Source organism: Hypanus sabinus, chromosome 10 (assembly GCF_030144855.1).
Source record: "Hypanus sabinus isolate sHypSab1 chromosome 10, sHypSab1.hap1, whole genome shotgun sequence".
Taxonomy (NCBI): Eukaryota; Metazoa; Chordata; class Chondrichthyes; order Myliobatiformes; family Dasyatidae; genus Hypanus; species Hypanus sabinus.
The window spans coordinates 134,368,218-134,387,297 of record NC_082715.1 but is presented as its reverse complement, the minus strand read 5'-3'; the positions used below and the strand labels follow the sequence as shown (position 1 = coordinate 134,387,297).

Genomic DNA, 19,080 nt, shown 5'->3' with positions numbered 1-19,080 from the left:
ACGTATTACCTGATATAGATTCCAGGCAGAGAGAAGTTATAGGACAGAACTGCCTTCTTGTTGTTTGGGCCATCATCAACCAGGGACTTTGATGGTAAAACTTAGTTAAGATGCACAACCGCTCCTCCCTTCCCACCATCCTCAATATGTACAGTATGCCCCATAGGGCTGTGTGCTGAGCCCATTGTACGCTCTGACTGCACGGCCAAACACCAGAGTAATCACATTGTCAAGTTCCCCGACGATGCAACAGTGGTGGGGCTCATCACCCAACAATGACGGCACAGCCCACGGAGATGAGGTGGAAGAGCTCGAGGTCTGGTGCCAGGCAAATCGCCCCTTCCTCAATGTCAGCAGGACAAAGGAGACGGTTTTTGACTTCAGGAGAACTTCCACCACTTGTATTCCTACTTACACCGGCAGCACAGCGGTGGGAATTGTGAGCAGTTTCAAATTCCTGGGAGTGTACATCTTCCACAACCTCTCATGGTCCTGGGAACACATCCTACACAATCGGGAAAGCTCACCAATGCCTCTAGTTTTTAAGGAGGCTGAAGAGAGCTGGACTTTGCACATCTATACTCACCCCATTCTACAGATGTGAGCTTCCCAATATGCTGCATCGCTGCCTGGTACAGAGACTGTACTGCGGCAGGCAGACAGGCTCTGCAACGGGTAGTCAAAGCTTACCCCCATGCATCACAGACGCTAGCTTACCTGCCACCCTATATGGAAGGATGCTGGAAAAAGGCCAGCAACATCATAAAGTGTCCTAAAAACCCTGCTGATAGACTGTTTGGCCCTCTCCTATCAGGGACGAGGCTATATACAATCCACACCAGGACCACCAGACTCAAAGACAGTTAGGTCCCCCAAGCAGTAAGGCTGATCAACACCACCACCAACTTAACCCACCCCACCATATTCCCACTACCATGACTTTATCATTTCTTGTCAGAGTCACTCCTGTCCGGTGTCACTTTATGGACGTATAATCTATCTATGTATATAAGTTACCTTATTTAATTATATTTGTTGTTTTTTTTATTGTTGTGTTCTTTATCTTTTTTTTGTGCTGCATTGGACCTAGAGTAACAATTAATTTGTTTTCCTTTTCACTGGAAATAGCATTAAACAATCTTGAGACCCAGAAAGGTTCTTCCTGGCCTAATTGGATTATGTCTTTTCAAAGGGTTGGGTAAGTGTGCAATAAAATTTAAAACGCAGAAAATATGAAGCAAATCAGTTGACATCTGTGGAGAATGAGACAGAGTTAATGCTTCACATCAATTGTCTTTCATCAGAACTTATCTGAAGTCAATAAAGATGTATAATCATCCATTATATGCTGTGGTGCACAGTGACAGAGAGCTGCGGTGTCGGTGATGCATCTTTCCTGTAATGGTGGCCCTGCCAAACTTCTCGGAGATGTTAAAGGTCCCTGGGCACTATTCTGAAGATGTGCAGTGGAGGAAATCGCTGTGGCTTAGCTGATGTTTGTCCTTTGATCAATGTCGCAAAACTGGTCATATGGTCATTGTGACACTGAAGTTGGTAGAAGGCTGGTTGTCTCCAAACTGGCCCCTCAAGTCTCTTATCTCCCAACATGATCACACTTCAAGTACCTTATTGGCATTAAAGCACCTTGAGATTACCTGACGCGAAATGAAAATGCAACTGTTTATTTTTCTTTATTTATGAGATATAGCCCAGAGGCGAAAGAGTAAAAAGTTTGTTCACTGCAGCGAAGAAGTGTCACCCTGCTGTGAAGCTTAACTGTTTATCAAGAGCGTCAGAGCTTTGGATGTTTGCCAAATTGCCGCAGCTGAGTGGTGTGGAAATCTCAACTTTTTTCAAGGGTCTGTGGCAATGACCACAGCGAACAGTAGTTTCTAGATACTGAAGGAGCCCAGGAACCACAAAAAAACTATTATGTAATTTATACATTACAACAAGATTAGATCATACTGCTATCATTTTTTCTTAAGTAAATAACTAATTTTATTTCATTATTTCTGGTTTCCATGAATATTTGTGCTACACTGTCCATGACTGAGCTCATCCACCTGGTCTTTAATGGTTTGTCTCGAATGTCTAACTAAAACATAATACATATAGATAACAGAAAATGCACTTAATGTTTGTGTGATTTGTCATCCAGTTATAAATACAAGAAGGTCTACAGATACTGGAAATCCAAAGCAACATACACAAAATATTAGAGGAACTCAGCAGGTCAGGCAGGATCTATCGAAAAACATAAATAACCTTTCGGGCTGAGACCCTTCATCAGGACTGAGAAAGAAGGGGTAAGATGCCAGAATAAAAAAAGTGGGGGTAGGGGAAAGCAGCTTGTTTTTAATATGCTATATATACATTATTGAAATTACTCATAATCCTGAAATAAATTGGCTTGTGTTGTGGATAATAAAATGGGCGTTTGCTGGTTGGCACAAACTCAGCGGGCCAAAGGGCCTGTTTCTTTGCTGCATTTCTCCAGTCTAGTCAAATAGTATGTATGTACATCTCCCTGTTTGGTTCAAGGCTCCAAAGCAAAATATGGTTGGGAAACCTCAAGCCAGTTTCCCAATGGACATGCACTGACAACACTAAATGGTAAAAGGTCATTGCAGGAATTGGAAAGATGACATCACTGATTTTGACTCTTTGATTCAGTTTTCAGAAACTCTGAAAAAGCATGTTTGACTCTCCAGTTTACTGTTTTATAGTGATCCAGAAAGGCTTTTACTTGCCCTGATTTCTTAAAATGGGGAAAAAAATTGTTTGATTATCCTACAGAAACCATTTGCACCTTGAGGAAAACGGACACTAATCACAAAGAAATGTCTATCTTGAAGCTTAAACTCCAGTATTATGAATCTTGAGTAACTCAGTGAGCTGGCCTTAAAGGAGGCACAGAACCCGTTCGATGGACTAACTGAGATATTTCACATTTTATTGATTTCCAAAGTTACGAGGCAACTGTGGTCTGGTGATAAGGATGGCTGAGTGCATCACTGGGACTCAACTACTGGACTTGGAGACAATCTGCAACTCTGGATGCCTATGGTGCATTCATAACTTCATTGAAGACCCATCCCATCCCGGACGCTGTCTGTTCAATCTTCTGCCACCTAGTAGGAGATACAGAAACATCTTCACCCGGACAGTAAGGCTGAAAAACCACTTCTTCGTGAGGACTGTTGTGCAGTTGGATAATGCTACACCCAGCTTGCCAATGGCCTTTGTGGACTATCAAAGTCACTTGTTGCATGTAAATATGGGAATTCATAAAAAATTAAGTCACACTGCATGCATTGTAAATATTGGTTTTGCACAGACAGGAGTAGCACTGCAGTCTCGCTGTCTTCAGCGATGACAATAACGTTCTATTTTATCCATTTTTAGGATCTAGGTGTTGCCAGCCTTTATCTGCCCTTAAAGAGATGGTGATGGGCCACACTAATGACCTGCTGTGGTCCTGCTAGTGAGGCATCTTCGGCAGCCCTTTTGTGTAGGGAGTTCCAAGACTTAGACCCTGTGATGATGAAGGACTGATGATCTGTTTTGAAATCAGGATGGTGCATGGCATGGAAGGGAACCTGAAGGTGCTGTTGTCCCATGGACGTCTTGCTCTTGTCCTTTTGAATGGCTGGGGTGGGTACCCAGTTGCGGGGTGTTGTCAAAGTAGGCAATGTGTGTAATCCTGCAGACTGCAGTAACCTGACACTAAAGCAGGGAGTGGATGTTTATGTCAGCTGATGGGGTGCCAGCTAATTGGGCTGTTTTATCTCAGATGATGCTGCTCTTTTGGCATTGTTAGGAGTTGTTCCATTGAGACGAATGGAATGTTTTCCTGACGTATGTCTTACAAATGATGTTAAAGCGTTGGAGTGTCATTCACAGCAGAACATCCAAATTGCTCTTGCAGCTAACATTCTCTCTAATTTGTAATGACCAGTGCGTGCAAAAATCTTATGCTGTGCAGTTTTTTGCCCAGTGACAATAGGTGCGCACAGAATAATTTCTTCAATAAAAGCAATATAAATAAGTCAGTTCTAAAATCAGAAGTCAAGTCATCACAAACTCCACGTTGTCGAAGCCACCTGCATCGGAAGCTGGAAAAGGAAATTGTGTGTGTGTGTGTGTGTGTGTGTGTGTGTGTGTGTGTGTGTGTGTGTGTGTGTGTGTACACACCTTAGTGGGAACATTGCTTGTAGCCATTTTATTTACATGACAAATGCAGCTGAGCTTCAACTCAGTGATGGTCTTCAGGATATTAATGGAGGGGGAATTGCATTTGGTAATACTATTGAATGTCAAAGGCAGGGTTAAACTTTCTCTTGCCGGAGATGGTATCTTTGTGTCTTGAACATTGCTTGCCACTTATCGATCTAGGTTGTTTAGACTTTCCTGCGTGCACTAATGGATTACATCAACTGCTAAGGAGCTTGAATGGAATTGCATGTTGTGGAATTATTTGTGAAACCTAAAGAATTTTTGCAGTACTGTCCCTGAGCTGGATTAATAAACCATTAATAATTATAACATTGATTTGTGCGAGTTAGGTCTCCAAGCACTGATCTGTTTTCCCCTTGTTGCTCAATGTCTTCAGTTTTACAAGGACTCCTTGGTGCCACTCACAGCCAATTGTGGGACAATAGAGACTGCAGATTTGAGGAGCTGAAAAGAAATGTCTGGAAGAACTCATAACACATAAGCAAGGACTCACTCTAATGAGTAAGGTCAGGAAGCAATTCAATTATTCTAAACACTGGTACTCCACAAGATTGTGTCCTCAGTCCCTTACTCAAACCCATGTGCATGGCCCGAATCTGCACCAACTGTATCTAAAATTTGACAAGTGATGCCACCTGTAGTGGGCCACATCCAACATAGCGATAAGTTAATGTGCAGAAAGGAGATAGAAAGCTTAGGAACATGGAGTCGCGACAACAACCTTTACCTCAATGTCAACAAAAGGGCTGGTCATTGACTTCAGATGGTGCACATGCTCCTGTCTGCACAAATGGCGCTGAGGCAGAGAGGGTTGAGAGCTTCAAGTTCTTAGGAGTGAACATCCCCATTAGCTTGTCCTGGTCCAACCACATTGATGTCATGGCAAAGAAAGCTGACCACCAACACTGCTTCCTCGGAAGTGTAAAGAAATTCAGCAAGTCTCCTATAACTCTTAAGAATTGTTATTGATGCACCATAGGAAGCATTCTGTCCGGATACATAATGGCTTGGTATGGCAACTGCTCTACATGTCACTGCACGAAACTGCAGAGAGTTGTGTGCAAAGCTCAGCACATCACAGGAATCAGCCGCTCCTCTATAGACTCTGTCTATACTTCTTGCTGCCTCAGTAAAACAGTCAGCGTAATCAAAGACCCCACCCACTCTAAACATGCTGTCTTCTCCCTTCTTCCATCATGCAGAAGATACAAAACCCTGAAGTCACGTCCCACCAGGCTCAAGGCCAGCTTCTGCCCCACTCTTAGCCTCGTAATGACCTTGAACATTATCATTTACTTGCACATTTTTTGTTAGCTTTCACACTTTATTCTGCATTGTGATTGTTTTACCTTATTCCAGCTCAATGGACTGTGTAGTGATTTGTCCTGTATGAACAGTATGCATGACAAGCTTTTCACTGAATCTTGGAACATGTGACAATAATAAAGCAATACGAGAACCAATTCAGATGAAGTACCTGATGCAAAGACCTGATGTAGGATCCTGCCCTTTGCTTTCATAAATGCTGCTTGACCCACTGAGTAATTCCAACCATTTGTCTTTTGCTCAATCAAATGCTGCCCTCGGGTGAAAAGCCGTTACTCTCACCTCACTACTGGAATTCAGCTCTTTGGTCCAAGGCTTTGAGATTTTGAGCCAAATGGTCTTGGCTAAGCTTAAACTAGGTATCAGTAAGTAAGTTATTGTTGAATAAGTGCTGTCTGATATACTGTCAATTACATCTTTTCCATAACTTGTTGATAACTGAGAGTAAATCAATTGGCTATAATTAGCCGTATTGGATATGTTTTGCCTTTTGTTGAAAGGACCTACCTGGGCAATTTTCCATGCTGCTGCATCTTGTAATTTATCTTCCATCACCATCTACTCATCTATGCTGATTGCTTCTTTCTGGATTGTCCCAGCCTTTCACCAGGACCACTAAGAGGCCCAAGGACTGGTTTAGGACACACCTTATTCCTGTTTGTTCCAGAACGTCATTGTGTTATGTCTCTGGAATCGTGGCACCATTCTGTTATCCCGTTGAGCCTTTCTCACCCACTAACAGAATTGATGAAATGGATCAAATAATCACTCCAGAATCAAACTTCTGGATCTTCTCCATTGCTAATTATCAAAATTCCTAGATAAAATAAATTTGCTGAAGGGTCAGAAACTAAGTCCATAGATTTCAACTGTAGAAGGATTACACAGGTCACAGGGGAGGGGGTGAAATTCTACACAGATGGATGATAAAAATGAAAAAGGCAGAATTTTTCCAGGTTTAGGCGTCCAGTGCCGGAAAGAAGGATTTGCTTGCTAACATTTTGTTTTGACTAGCATAGGCACATTGGATCAACCAGTCTTCTGTGTTGTGAATTATCTATGAAGCTAACATTGCTCTTGTTTCTGAAAATTTTGTGTGAGGTCCAGAACTACCCAAGACATTCAAGCCAACAGGGGAGCATCCTTCATGATGGTGAACCCACAGAAAGCATCCGGCCCAGATGGGGTACCTGGCCCAGTACTGAAGACCTGTGCTTATTTCTCTGGTACGAGAACATTATTATTATGGGCAAGCCCTCGCTCACTCTAGCTTTAAGCCTCTCCTGACTGCAAACTTTTATTTTTAAGAATCTGAAAGAGGAGCAGGAGACGGCCAGTGAGCTGTGCAGTCCTGCTCTGCCATTGTATAAGAGAATAACTCAGTGTCACCTTCTTGCACTAACCACACATCTTTTCACTTTTTTTTAGTAACCACGAGTCTATCAATCTCTGTCTTGACTGTACACAATGACTGACACTATGGTCATCTTGAGTGGACAACTGCGAAGATACACTACCCTCTTGTAGAAGTCATTATCTTTGAAATGCTCCTCAGCCAAAATATTTGACACCTGACCTAGTTCGCTGCCTCACACAAGATCCAGGATGGCCTCACTTCTAGTCATCCTGTCTTTATAATTATGTCCAGAATCCTTTCAGGGAACACCTAACAAATTTTGCCCCATCTTAAAACTCTAGTGCTGAGGAGGTGCCAATCATAGGGAAGTTTAAATCAGCCATAACAACCCTGTTATTATTGCAGATTTCCAAAATCTGCCCCCAATCTGTTCCACAGTGCTTCTGTTGCTAATGGGGGGGGGGGGGGTAATAGAACACTCCCAAAAGAGTGATTATTCCCTTCCAGTTTCTGACTTTCACACACATCGACTCAATAGACAATCTCTCCTTGAAGTTGTCCCTTTCTGCAGCTGTGATCGACAATGCTACTGCTCACCTCTTTAACTTCCCCCCTGTCATTTTTGAAACATCTAAATCATTCTTGCTCTGGGGACAGCCAAGTCTCTGTAGTGGCAATGACATTGTAGTTCCATGTAATGACCCATGCTCTAAATCATTACCCTTGTTCTTCATACTTCTTGCATCAAAATAGACACAGTACACTTCAACCCATCCCACTGACTGCAACCTTGTGCTATTGACTGTATATCCTTCCTCACTCTAAAAGCCACATCTACCCGTGCATGAACTGTCACATCCTCTGACTTATCTCTCTGATTCTCTTCCCCCAGCCAAACTAGTTTAAACTCTTCCTAACGGCTCTACCAAATCTGTTCACAAAGACGTTTATCCCTCTTGGGTTCAGGTATAACTATCATTTTTGTATTGTTCATACTTTCCCCAGCCCAATGAACCATAAAAGATCTCAGTCCTGATTGACCAATCCCTTATCCAGAGACTATAACTGTTGGTTCTAAGCATCTAACCAGGGGAAACATCTACTCTGTGAGGCCTTATAACAATTTTGCATGTCTCAATGAAATCACTTCTCGTTCTTCTGTACCTTTAACCATGTAAGCCTGTTCCGTCTTACCTCAATCTTCTATACCAGGAATTAATCTAGAGAACTTTAATTGCACTTCCTCTGTCACAGATAAACTCTTTCTTAGGTGGGGACATTAGAAATATATACAGTGGTGCAGATGCAGTACCCTGTAAAATTGGAGCAAGCCAGCTTCACTCTCACATCCACGCTGTCTTTGTCACTGAGGCCAACACTTTAGCGGGTTTCTCCTATGGTTAAATATAGAGGGATACAACATGCTCATTATCATCCCCTTTATCACACTGAGATCAGGGCTGACCCATTTACTCAAACCCTACATTAATCCTATTAAAAAATTCTCCCCACATTCTCCTACCCTCTTCAAACTCTTCCACTCACCTACACACCAAGAGCAATTTATGGTGGCCAATTAGCATAAGAACCCAAATGCCTTTGGGATTTGGGCGAGTGTGCAATCTGCATGGACAGCACCCTAGGTTTTGTAGATTGATTCTACAAAACGGTGGCTCTATGAACTGTGCTGCCATAAACATTTCACGCACTTTCACCTCATCATTGTATTGCACCCGATCCTTACCATGTATTCACTGATTTGACTTTTTCCCCCCACCATCTACCATTAAATGGTTGTACTACTCTGAGCCTCTCCCTTTTGCTGGATCCAGGTGTTTTAAAATCATGATTCCAAGATAGATATTTCCTGGTCTGTGATACCCTCCTGTCTTCCCTTCACAACCCCTTGAATTTTGATTTCAGTGCACTTGGGTAAATGTAGCTTCTGGACAAAATGATTCCCACTCATTTTGTCCAGAAGAATGCACTAGTCCTGCAATTAAACCCCAGGACTTCGTCTTACAATGACTCAGAAGGGAGCCACCCCGTTCTAGTTCTCCACATTTCCCGAAACTCCGTCACTATTTTCTCTCACACATACACGCATCCACTTCCTTACGGTGATAACCTGTACTAGTGAGTAAATCACAGCGTCTAATTAAAATCCCAGCGCATCTTTAGGGCGTGGGAGACACTGCGACACCGGGAGGCTGCACGAACAGGTTTGAACCCGAGCTGCGAGGCACGTGACACCCCATCAAAGTTTCGGGAAAACTTTTGAAGGGCATTTAAGTTGTTTTTAGGCAAGCAAGTCTTGAACTTACGTCGGGGACTCTCCGTCACCGGGAGCAAATCAATTGTTGTTACTGAACACTGTTTACTGACATTGACAGTCGACAGACGGAGATTTATAACGGGGTGAAAGATGCAACATAGAAATCCAACACCTCTTTATTCATCAAAGATTAGCTGGAAATTCAAATTACACAGATTACTTTAGATTTCCGACAATGAATATATTATATTACAATGACACTAGACACTCTTTCTTTATAATACTGATTGCAACTGAACAAGCGCGTCATCTCGTTAACTTCTGCTCGTTACCTACTGTAACTCTAATACATTCATCGCAAATGGGCTTTTAACCATTTGACTGTCTAAGGAAGTAGATTACGAGGAAGATGGAGTCAAGCAGCGGGTTCGCTTTTTCCAAATTAAAAAAAAAATGCACTCTCTTGAAGAATGGGGCGGACACACAAGGTGGGATGTACCTGACACGGGCTGCCAAGGGAGGAAGCAGATATGAATGCGGCGTTTGAGGGGTTCCCAGATAGACATAGGACATGTTCAGGGAATGGAGGAATATGGATGGTCTGCAGGCATGAATGAGTTTAAGTTGCCATCCTGCTCGAGCACAGACATGGCGGCCCGAAGGGCCTTATCCTGTGCTGTACTGCCTCCGTGTGGTCGCATCGAAATGTGAAAGCCCTGAACTTCCACCTTTTACCATACTGGTCCTGCCAGGTAACTGCGCACCCTCGCCCCGTCTTCCAGAGGGCATACTCGCTGTGTGAGGCAGAGCGGAAAGCCGTCAGCGCGGCGGAGACTCGGCCAGCGGCACTCTCTGCCTTCGCCCCTTGCAGCATCTCCTGCAGCACTCGGGGTAAATGGGTGCCCCCTGTACAAGAGACTGCGGGAGCTGGGGAGAGTTCAACTTTACCACTTGCATTTCCTTTTGAAAACCGAAGTGCTTTGCAGAAATTAGCAGTAACACTTCCCCCCCCACCCCCCCCCCGTCCCAACTAATAGTAATCATTGCAGGATTGGCAATGAGCACTGGCTCAACCGTTCATGATTTGGGATATTTCTGATCTCCTGCGGTCTGATCCTCTACCACCTCTCCCCTTCCACCCACCCCCCGCCACCCCACTCCCCCGCTGCCGCCACAAACCATCTTCCCCTTACATATTGCGAAAAAGAAGTCAGCAGGGAAGCTATAGGCGATGCCGAACGCAAACTCTCAGCAGCTCGGAACCACTACTGACTGGGTTCCGCCCCCAGTTCCACCGGGAGCAGAGGGTTTCGGGGCTCGCCTTGCGTCCTCGCTGCTCGCACTCGTGTAGGGATTCCCGGGCTGGGTCCCGCCAACCACCCACTCGGGGAAGGAAGCTCATAACTTGAGGCGCCTTGAGTTCCTCTCGGACAGGTGGCTCACAGGCACTGCCAAATGATAAAAGCTGGGCAGCCTGATGTCGTAGCGGAATCCGCTGTTAACGCAGACTTTGTCGTTTAGCGAGTGCAGTTTGTCCGCAATATCTTTTCCAATTAAGACGGAAAACAGTCTGGAAATGCGGCGGTGATGGGCGAATAATAGGTAGAGTTTCTTTCTCCTCCAGGCTGCGAAGCGACAGTCAGTCTCGGCTGTTAGCGTCACCTGGAGAAGGGGGCAAATACAGACATGCTCTGTCAAAGACGCGAGTGGTTCAGCTGAATCGCGCCGCCAAGCCGCCACTCCCCAGATACCGTACCGGAATTCTGAAATACAGAGTTGCTGAAAGCACTCAGCGCCTGCGGCGAGTCCCTGACAAAACAAACCTGTCGAAACTCTCGCATTTGGATCCACTCAACTCTAGCAACTGGCTGCGCTACCAGCAAGAACCTGTTACAGAACACGGTTGACAAGGAAGAGCATTTTTGATAGTTAAAATATTTTCTTTAAAAATGTGAACAACGGCACCTGGGGCTTATTTCGACCGTTTGGGACTGCGCGGCTGAGGTAGGGGAGAGAGAGCTGGCGTGCTCTTTCGGTCTAAGAAAATAATAAAAAATGTCCTTAAATAATGACATGGTAATTTGTAATGGATGTCTGTACTGAAACATTTCCTGCGGTGCTAAGCAGAGGGGCGGAAAGCAGGTGCTTTGATTCAATACCAATTGAATATACTCTTAAAGCACCATCTGTATAGGTAGATGCAATTTATATTTCTAATCTATTGCTCGGAACAGAGTCCTTCCCGTGACTATAAGAAACCCCCATCTCCCAATGATTGTGCCAGGAAGCGAACTGAACAGAAACGGAAGAATAAAGTGGGGTTGAACAAACACTCGCATAGATTCTGGGGACGTATTACGTTGTGTATGGTGGCCGGGCACCCTAAAGATAGATGACCCTTGCTCGCCCTGAATCCATGTTTCTCACTTTACCTGGAATATCCCATTCTCCGATGGCCGGAGTGAATCCCATTCCGGGGAATCCAGGAACTGATACGGATAAATGTAATGCAAAAACTCCCCGTCCGCCGTCACCCGAATCCTGCCAAATGAAAAAAATAAACAAAGTGTGAGGTGACGATTTCGCGGCAGGGACCGGTGCGGGAGCCAACAACGGAGGGTGCTCGACATCCGAAATCGATGCGAAATTGCTAAACTGCTCGGCAGGTCTGATACCCTGCATGGCAAACGAGTGTCAAGTAGATTACTCAAAATCTCTTAACCCCTGGGAAAAGCGCTCACGCTGCAGGCAGAGCTCTGGAAAATGAGATCTGTGCAAATCGGTACCCGACGGGCTGCAGGGACTGTTTTAGCGCCCTTATCTCTAGAGTCTCCTAGATACTTCACGGCATACTGAGGAGCTGCCGATCTACGCTGTCTCTTCCGGAGACACCAGCCCAGTAACCCGAACGAGGGCTGCGATGAATATCGGGAATAAAGTTGCAGCGGATGCCTATTTAACCAGTCCGCCCGTGACCTAACATTTTGGGAGGTGTCTCCCAGAGTTTCTCGGTCATTTATTCGCAATGCATACATTGTTAAGTGGAAAGTAACGAATATTCGCCTCGAATTCACATCCAGCCAAATCGGATCGCGGTTTTGCTTCACCCTGTCGGGAGAAGCGCACCGACAAGCAACAGTTTTCAAAACTCTCCGTCAAGGACTCGCGGAATAACTCGGGTCACTTACGAACCTTCCGGACAAGAGGAGAGACAGCCTCTCGATAGGAGTTTTGCCTTCCATGGCGTAGCAGTGATCCTTTTCCAAAGAGACCACATTACAACAGGTAACCAACTTCTTGTAGACAGTCAGCGGGATCCCGAGCGGCTGGAAAATAGCGCAGTACAGGTTCTGTAGGTCTTCCTGGAACGAGACGCTGCGGAGCTGATAGGCGACGTGGATGATCTGGACAGCGGAGATGGCCACCAGGGCGAAATTCCAGGAAAAGATATCGGCGGCGCACACGTCCGTCCACGCCCAGATGGAAGTGCAGAGGAAAGCACAGCACAGGAAAAGATTGATATAGAGAAGGCCAACGAGGCCGCTGCCGCCCATGTAACCTAAAGCAAAGAAGATGTTGGCTAGGTGGTAGATAGAGCCTTCCACGCTGGGCTTCCAGCCGCCGCACGAGTGGTGACCGTACAACAGCGTTTCCCACAAAGTTGTGTTATCGCCGTCCATCCTGGTACGATCGCGCACTCGGATTCCGGAGAGAGGCGAGGAGGTCGGAGACAGTCAGAAATAGCAGTTCCGGGGGGACGGGCACGTCAGGCGAGAGTTGCTCCGTTTAATGTGGAAAGTGCTCCCCCCCCCCCCCAATTTCCCGCTTGCGGGCCAGGTTCTCTTTCGTCCTTTCATATATTTAAAAAAAAAGCTCCGGCATAGAATCAAACTACAGGTCTGACGGCGACGAAAGCCAAGTCCGAGGGTGCGTCCGGTTGGAGCTGTGTGTCGAGGAAGTAACGTGCCAGGATCAGCGGCTGCACCAGGTTTTTAGCGGGTCCTAGTGACCATCGAACTTCCAGCAAAGAACAGCCACGTCGTTGCTCATCTCGCTATCTTGCTCGCCAAGTCTTTTTTTCCTTTCATACTTCTCGTCGGCGAAGATAATGGAAGAGGAAAAGCAGTCTCGGGAACACCAACCTTCAGATATTTTGCTGGAGTAATTCTACTGTCCAATGATGTCACTGAATGTTACCACTTTAAAACGACCGGTGGAAGGGGGGCCTGAGGTTTTGTTTCAGGCGAGGCTGTACATCGAGTAAACACAGAGAGACTGAAAGCCTTTAAAAGTGGAGTGAAAAGTGAATAGGGACAGGGAAAGAATCGGTGGTGGGTTTAGGAGGAAAGCACTTTCTGACATTCCAGTCAGACGATACCCTTCTGTGCTGAGGTAAATCCTCCGATTCCAGTAAACTCCCTCCCCCGACAGAGGAGTTTATTATGCCAAGTGGTTTATTTTATTTCACTCAGTACTAAAATCTCCATAACGTTTCACAGGCTGGCTGAAATGTGACTCTGTGGTATGAGAGCGCTGGTAACAATGGGGAATCTCTGATGATTGAGCGGGAATTCCCAGATGATTTTTGTGCCGGTTATTCCCTGCAGTATCTGACTGGCCTTGTAGGCACCCGGTTATAAAATCTGCCTTTCAAACTATTTGAAGGCAAGAAATTCAGCCATGAATCCTCACTCCAATTCTCCAGCGATACACCTGCAAAGAGCTGTACCATCCTCCGGACCCCTGTCAACACACAAGGTAGCTAGCGCCACAGTTAAACAAAATCGGAAATGCAACCAAGAAGCCAGAAGCGAAGAAACAATGCCATATTGTCTCCATATGTCATTGCTATACTGAAAACATCCTCCAGGTGATTTGCTGGAATTATTTGAAACATTATTTTTTCCAGGTATAGTGCTGCTCAATTTGCTTTTAAATTGTCACTTTTATTTTGAGCACAAATTATTTTGCTTGATAAATCTATGGAACCCCAAGGGTTAAAAATCACCCCAGCCAAATTTAGCAGCATCATCAATCAGTTTATATATAGAAGGGTACGCGAGCCATGTTGCTACAATATTAAAAATAGTTGCACATTGGAATCTCGGATTACCGCGCTGTTGTAGACAGCAGGCAAAAGTGTAATCGATAGTCATCGGCTCTAAACTCCGTCTTCATAAATTAAAGGATTGAGAGCACCTTCCATCATCCTGTGCGGTATTTTACAGTCAGGCCGGAGTTACCAAGAGAGCACTCCATCGATAAAGGTTGGGTTGTCGGTGAGGCTCGGTGTGGGCCGGGTGATGAGATCCTTCACTGTGTAACGTTAGATCCTTGGTAGCAATGCCCGACTGACAGGGTCACACTGTCTCCTTCAAACGCGAGAGATTAAATTAGGTTAACTAAGGGGTTGAGAGGTGAAATAAAAATTTAATACACAACCTGACTATTTGATACCGGCCGTTTGAAATACTTTTAACAAATCGCCAGACAATTCAGAAACAAAAGTGCTTTAAGTATTTACCGACTGACATCAAACACTTTAATGTCTTTCGGTAAATATTCCTCACTCCTCCAAATCAGGAAGTTCAACACCTTCTTGTCCACTTTGCCACCCTCATCCTTCAAGTACGCATGCTTATGCCTAGTAAGAGGGAAGAAGGCCGATAGAGCTTTGAAATTCCGTTTAATGCCAATACGTAAAGAAAACGGTGAAGAAAAGGTAGAACTGTCCTGAAATCGCTAGGCAAGGATGTTTTCAAGCCTAGGTTTTCAGTAGTACAGCTGGGATGTTGTCTAGTTCCATAACCTTTGTTGTATCCAGTGCCGTCAGCCATTTTTGACGGTGACTCAAATGGGCTGAACACTAGCTTTTTTTTGTGTGATGGCCAATGGACGTTTCAGATTGAGAGCATTAATTGGGAATCATCAGCTCAGATGATTAACCTGCAACATCCGTAAAACCATAAAACATGGGAGCAGAATTAAGCCATTTGGCCCATCAAGTCTGCTCTGCCATTTCATCATGATCCATTTCTACCTTCTCCCCATGACCTTTCACATCCTGACCAAACATCATCCCATCAACCTCTGCCTTAAAGGCATCCAATGGCTTGGCCTCCACAGCCACCTGTGGTAATGAACTCCACAGTTTACCACCTCTTAACTAAAGATATTCCACCCCCTTCTGTTCTAAATGGACGCCTCTCTATTTTGAGGCTGGGTTACCCCACCAAAGGAAACATCTTCTTCATGCCCACTCTATCCTGACCTTCAACGTTCAGCAGGTTTCAATGACACACCTCCTCAATTCTTCTAAATTCCATGGAGTACAGGTTGAGAGCCTTCAATCACTGCTCTTATGATAACCCTTTTTATTGCTGTGAATCTCTTCTGAACCCTCGCCAATGTGAGCACATCTGTTTTTTAGATGAGGAGCCCATAACTACTCACAATACTGCCAGTGAGGCCTTACCAGTGCCTTATATAGCCTCAGCATTACATCCTGCCTTTATACACTAGTCCTCTTGAAATGAATGCTAACACTGCATCTGCCTTCCTCATCACCGATTCAAGCTGGAAATTAACCTTTAGGGAATCCTGCATGAGGACTCCCAAATGCACTTGCACCTCTGTTTTTTTTGAATTTTCTCCCTATTTAGAAAATAGTGCATGGCCATCTACTTCCCAACACTGTATTCCAACTGCCATCTCTTTGCTCTTGGTCCTAATCTGTCTAAGTCCTTTCGCAGCCTCTCTGCTTCCTCAACACTACCTGTCCCTCCACCCACCTTTTGTATCATTCAGAAACATGGCCACAAAGCCATCAATTTCATCATTCAAAGCGTAGACATAGAACGTAAAAAGAAATGGTCCCAACACAGACTCCTTGTGGAACACCTCTAGTTGCCAGGAGCCAATCCAAAAAGGACTCCTTTATTCCCACTCTTTGCCTCCTGCCAATCAACCAATGCTTTAACCATGCTATTATCTTCCTTGTAATACCCTGCACCCTCATCTTGTTTAGCAGCCTCATGTAAGGCACCCTGTCAAAGACCTTCTGAAAATTCAAGTACACAATATCGATCAATTCTCCTTTGCCTGCCTCACTTGTTACTTCTTCAAATAATTTCAACAGATTTGTCAGGTAAGGTTTTCACTTGAGGACAATATGCTGCCTTCCTTTCTTCTGGCTCTCTCCCTTCTTGAAGAGTATGCGATATTTGCAATTTTCCAATCGTCCAGAACCATGATGGAATCTATTGATTCTTGAAGGATCATTACTAATGGCTCCACAATCTCTTTAGCTATTTCAGAACTCTGGGGTGTAGTCCATCTGGTGCAGGTGACATACACCTTCAGACCATTCAGTTTCTCAAGCACCATCTCCCTAGTAATAGTAACTGCATTCACTTCTGTCTCCTGACACTCTTGATCTTCTGGCATACAACTAGTGTCTTCCACAGTGAAGACTGTTGCAAAATACTTATTCAATTCATCTGCCTTGTCCCCCGTTACTGTCTCTCCAGTGTCATTTTCCAGTGGTCCATTACCTACTCTTGTCGCTCTTTACTCCTTATATATCTGAAAAGAACTTCAGTTCTTCTCTGTCCCCCACCCCCCACCATAGAAGCTGCATGACCCTCCAGATCTTTGTGCCTTGATCCACTTAGGACTTGACGGTTTAATTATCATCTTTGACCATCCACTGTCATTAAAATTAGGGATGTTCAAGGAAATTCCTTCATCACTATTCACTGCAGAACTTTAGAACCCAGGTGCATGACAGCCTCTGATAGCTTTGGACTGTCAACAGAAGGGGCCAGGAATGAGATATTATTCATTATTATATGATACTATTCTGTATCAAACAGTAAGGAAGTTGTGTTGCTTACCCTCCCAACTATGCACAGTTTCCAGTGCAGCTTTCATCATACTCTTGCAAAACATCAGCAGAGATTGGCTTTTTCAAGATTTCACAAAGGTTGTGATTGTTGGAGGTTGATCATCCCAGTCCCTAGACATGACTGCATGAGTTCTTCAGGGCAGACTCCTAGGCCAAACCATCTTCAGCTGTTTCAATGACCTTCCTTTAATCACAAGGTCAGAAGAGAGAATATTGACTTATGGCTGTACAATACTCAATCGCATTTGCAACTGCTGACAAAAGATGTTCATGTCTGCGTAAAGCAGGATAGGACAGATTTTATACACTGTTAGAGAACCCAGTTTTCATCCAGTTCTGTTCATTCTATGAGATTTCAACAAGTGACTGCAGCACATGATATATGGAAGGTTATGGTACTAGGGAGCAGGACTGAAGACAAACTCAAAAACCCTGTCTCTAGGCAGGCTATTTCAGAACAGTCATTTTTCTCTTTGGACAGTCCGTCATGGCTGAGAATCTCCAGTTCCAAGGTAGTTGATGAGGCCACTGTGGAACCCATAGATTGATACAGATTGAGCTGGAGGTGCTGGACAGGTTATTAGTAATATGGGAAACAGTGCTTTTTTTCATTGTTTTCTTTAGGCTTCTACACTCAGTGGCCACCTATTTGTTGATGTACATATCCAATCGAACAGTCATATTGCAGCAACCTAATGCCTAAAAACATATAGGCATGGTCAAGAGGGCCATTTGTCATTCAGACCAAACATCAAAATGTGATCTAAGTGACTTTGACCATGGAATGATTGTTGGTGCCAGACGGGGTGGTTTGAGTATCTCAGAAACTTTTGATTTCTTGGGGTTTCACACATAACGGTTTCTGGAGTTTACAGAGAATGGCGTGAAAAACAAGCAAACAAAAAATCCAGTGAATGGCAGTTCTGTGGGTGGAAGCTCCTTGTTAATGAGAGAGGTCAGAGGAGAATGGCCGGGCTGGTTCAAGCTAACAGGATGGCAACACTAATTCAAATAACCACATGTACAGCAGTGGTGTGCATAAGAGCATCTCTGAATGCACTCCAGCTCCTGAACCTGCCAACAGTTTGCTGACCCTGGGAAAGCCACCAACATTCACCCATGCTGGTCTGTCGGCTGGACATCCCGGCCTGGTCTGCGCATGCCCCAAGTGTTTGACAGATGGGCTTTGAATGCAGAGTGGAGATTTAAGACATGACTCTGACCTTTTCTCTAATTTCCCTCACATCTCTGTCCCTAAAGCCTAACATGGTGCTTAATGTTCCTCTCTGTCTCCAAAAAGAACCTCATTACCCAGAAAAAACACTAAAAGGACTACTAGAACTGAACCATGACTTCAATAGAGGTTATGGCTCAGTACCATCTTGAGGAGAGTATTAATGAATACTGTACACCAGTATTTAGCAAGGAGGAGGATGTGAAGATCAGTGCTGAGCACATTGATAAGCTAGAGCATTTTGAGGTAAAGTAGGAAGTAATGTTGGGTCTCTTAAAGGGCATTAAGATGTACAAATCCCCAGGGCTTTATGGGATAAACCACCACAAGTATTGAGAGAGGCAAGAGAAGAGGATGCTGGGGCCTTGACCAATATCTTTGCATCCTCTCTAGCCACAGGGAATGCCCTGGAGAGTAGTCAGTGTTGTTCCATTATTCAAGAAGGGAACAAGGGATAATCTTAGAAACTATAAACCAGCAAGTCTCACATCAGTGGTAGGAAGTTACTGGGAGAATTCATAGAGGTAGGATTTATGAACATTTGCAAAACAATGGCCTAATCAGGGAGAAACAGCATGGCTTTTAAGGGTCTTGGCCTGAAACGTCAACAATGCTTCTCCCTATAGATGCTGCTTGGCCTGCTGCATTCCACCATCATTTTGTGTGTGCTGTATGTTAAAGGTGCCTTAACAGTGCTGATGAGCAGAGGGATCTTGGGTCCAAGTTCATAGCTGCCTACAGGT

The 19,080-nt window shown here is 44.6% G+C and overlaps 1 protein-coding gene across 1 annotated transcript in view; it reads right to left on the bottom strand.

The window, feature by feature from the left end:
* The window catches only part of bves (blood vessel epicardial substance), a 59,229-nt gene extending 45,934 nt beyond the window's left edge, over positions 1 to 13,295 (bottom strand). The window contains exons 1-5 of the mRNA XM_059983032.1: positions 12,390 to 13,295; positions 11,630 to 11,738; positions 10,707 to 10,859; positions 7,680 to 7,685; positions 4,628 to 4,639 (exon numbers count right to left, since the gene is read on the bottom strand). Coding sequence (XP_059839015.1) covers positions 4,628 to 4,639; positions 7,680 to 7,685; positions 10,707 to 10,859; positions 11,630 to 11,738; positions 12,390 to 12,877 — 768 coding nt within the window. The 5' untranslated portion in view covers positions 12,878 to 13,295. The remainder of the gene's footprint in view (positions 1 to 4,627; positions 4,640 to 7,679; positions 7,686 to 10,706; positions 10,860 to 11,629; positions 11,739 to 12,389) is intronic.
* Positions 13,296 to 19,080: the final 5,785 nt, after the last annotated feature.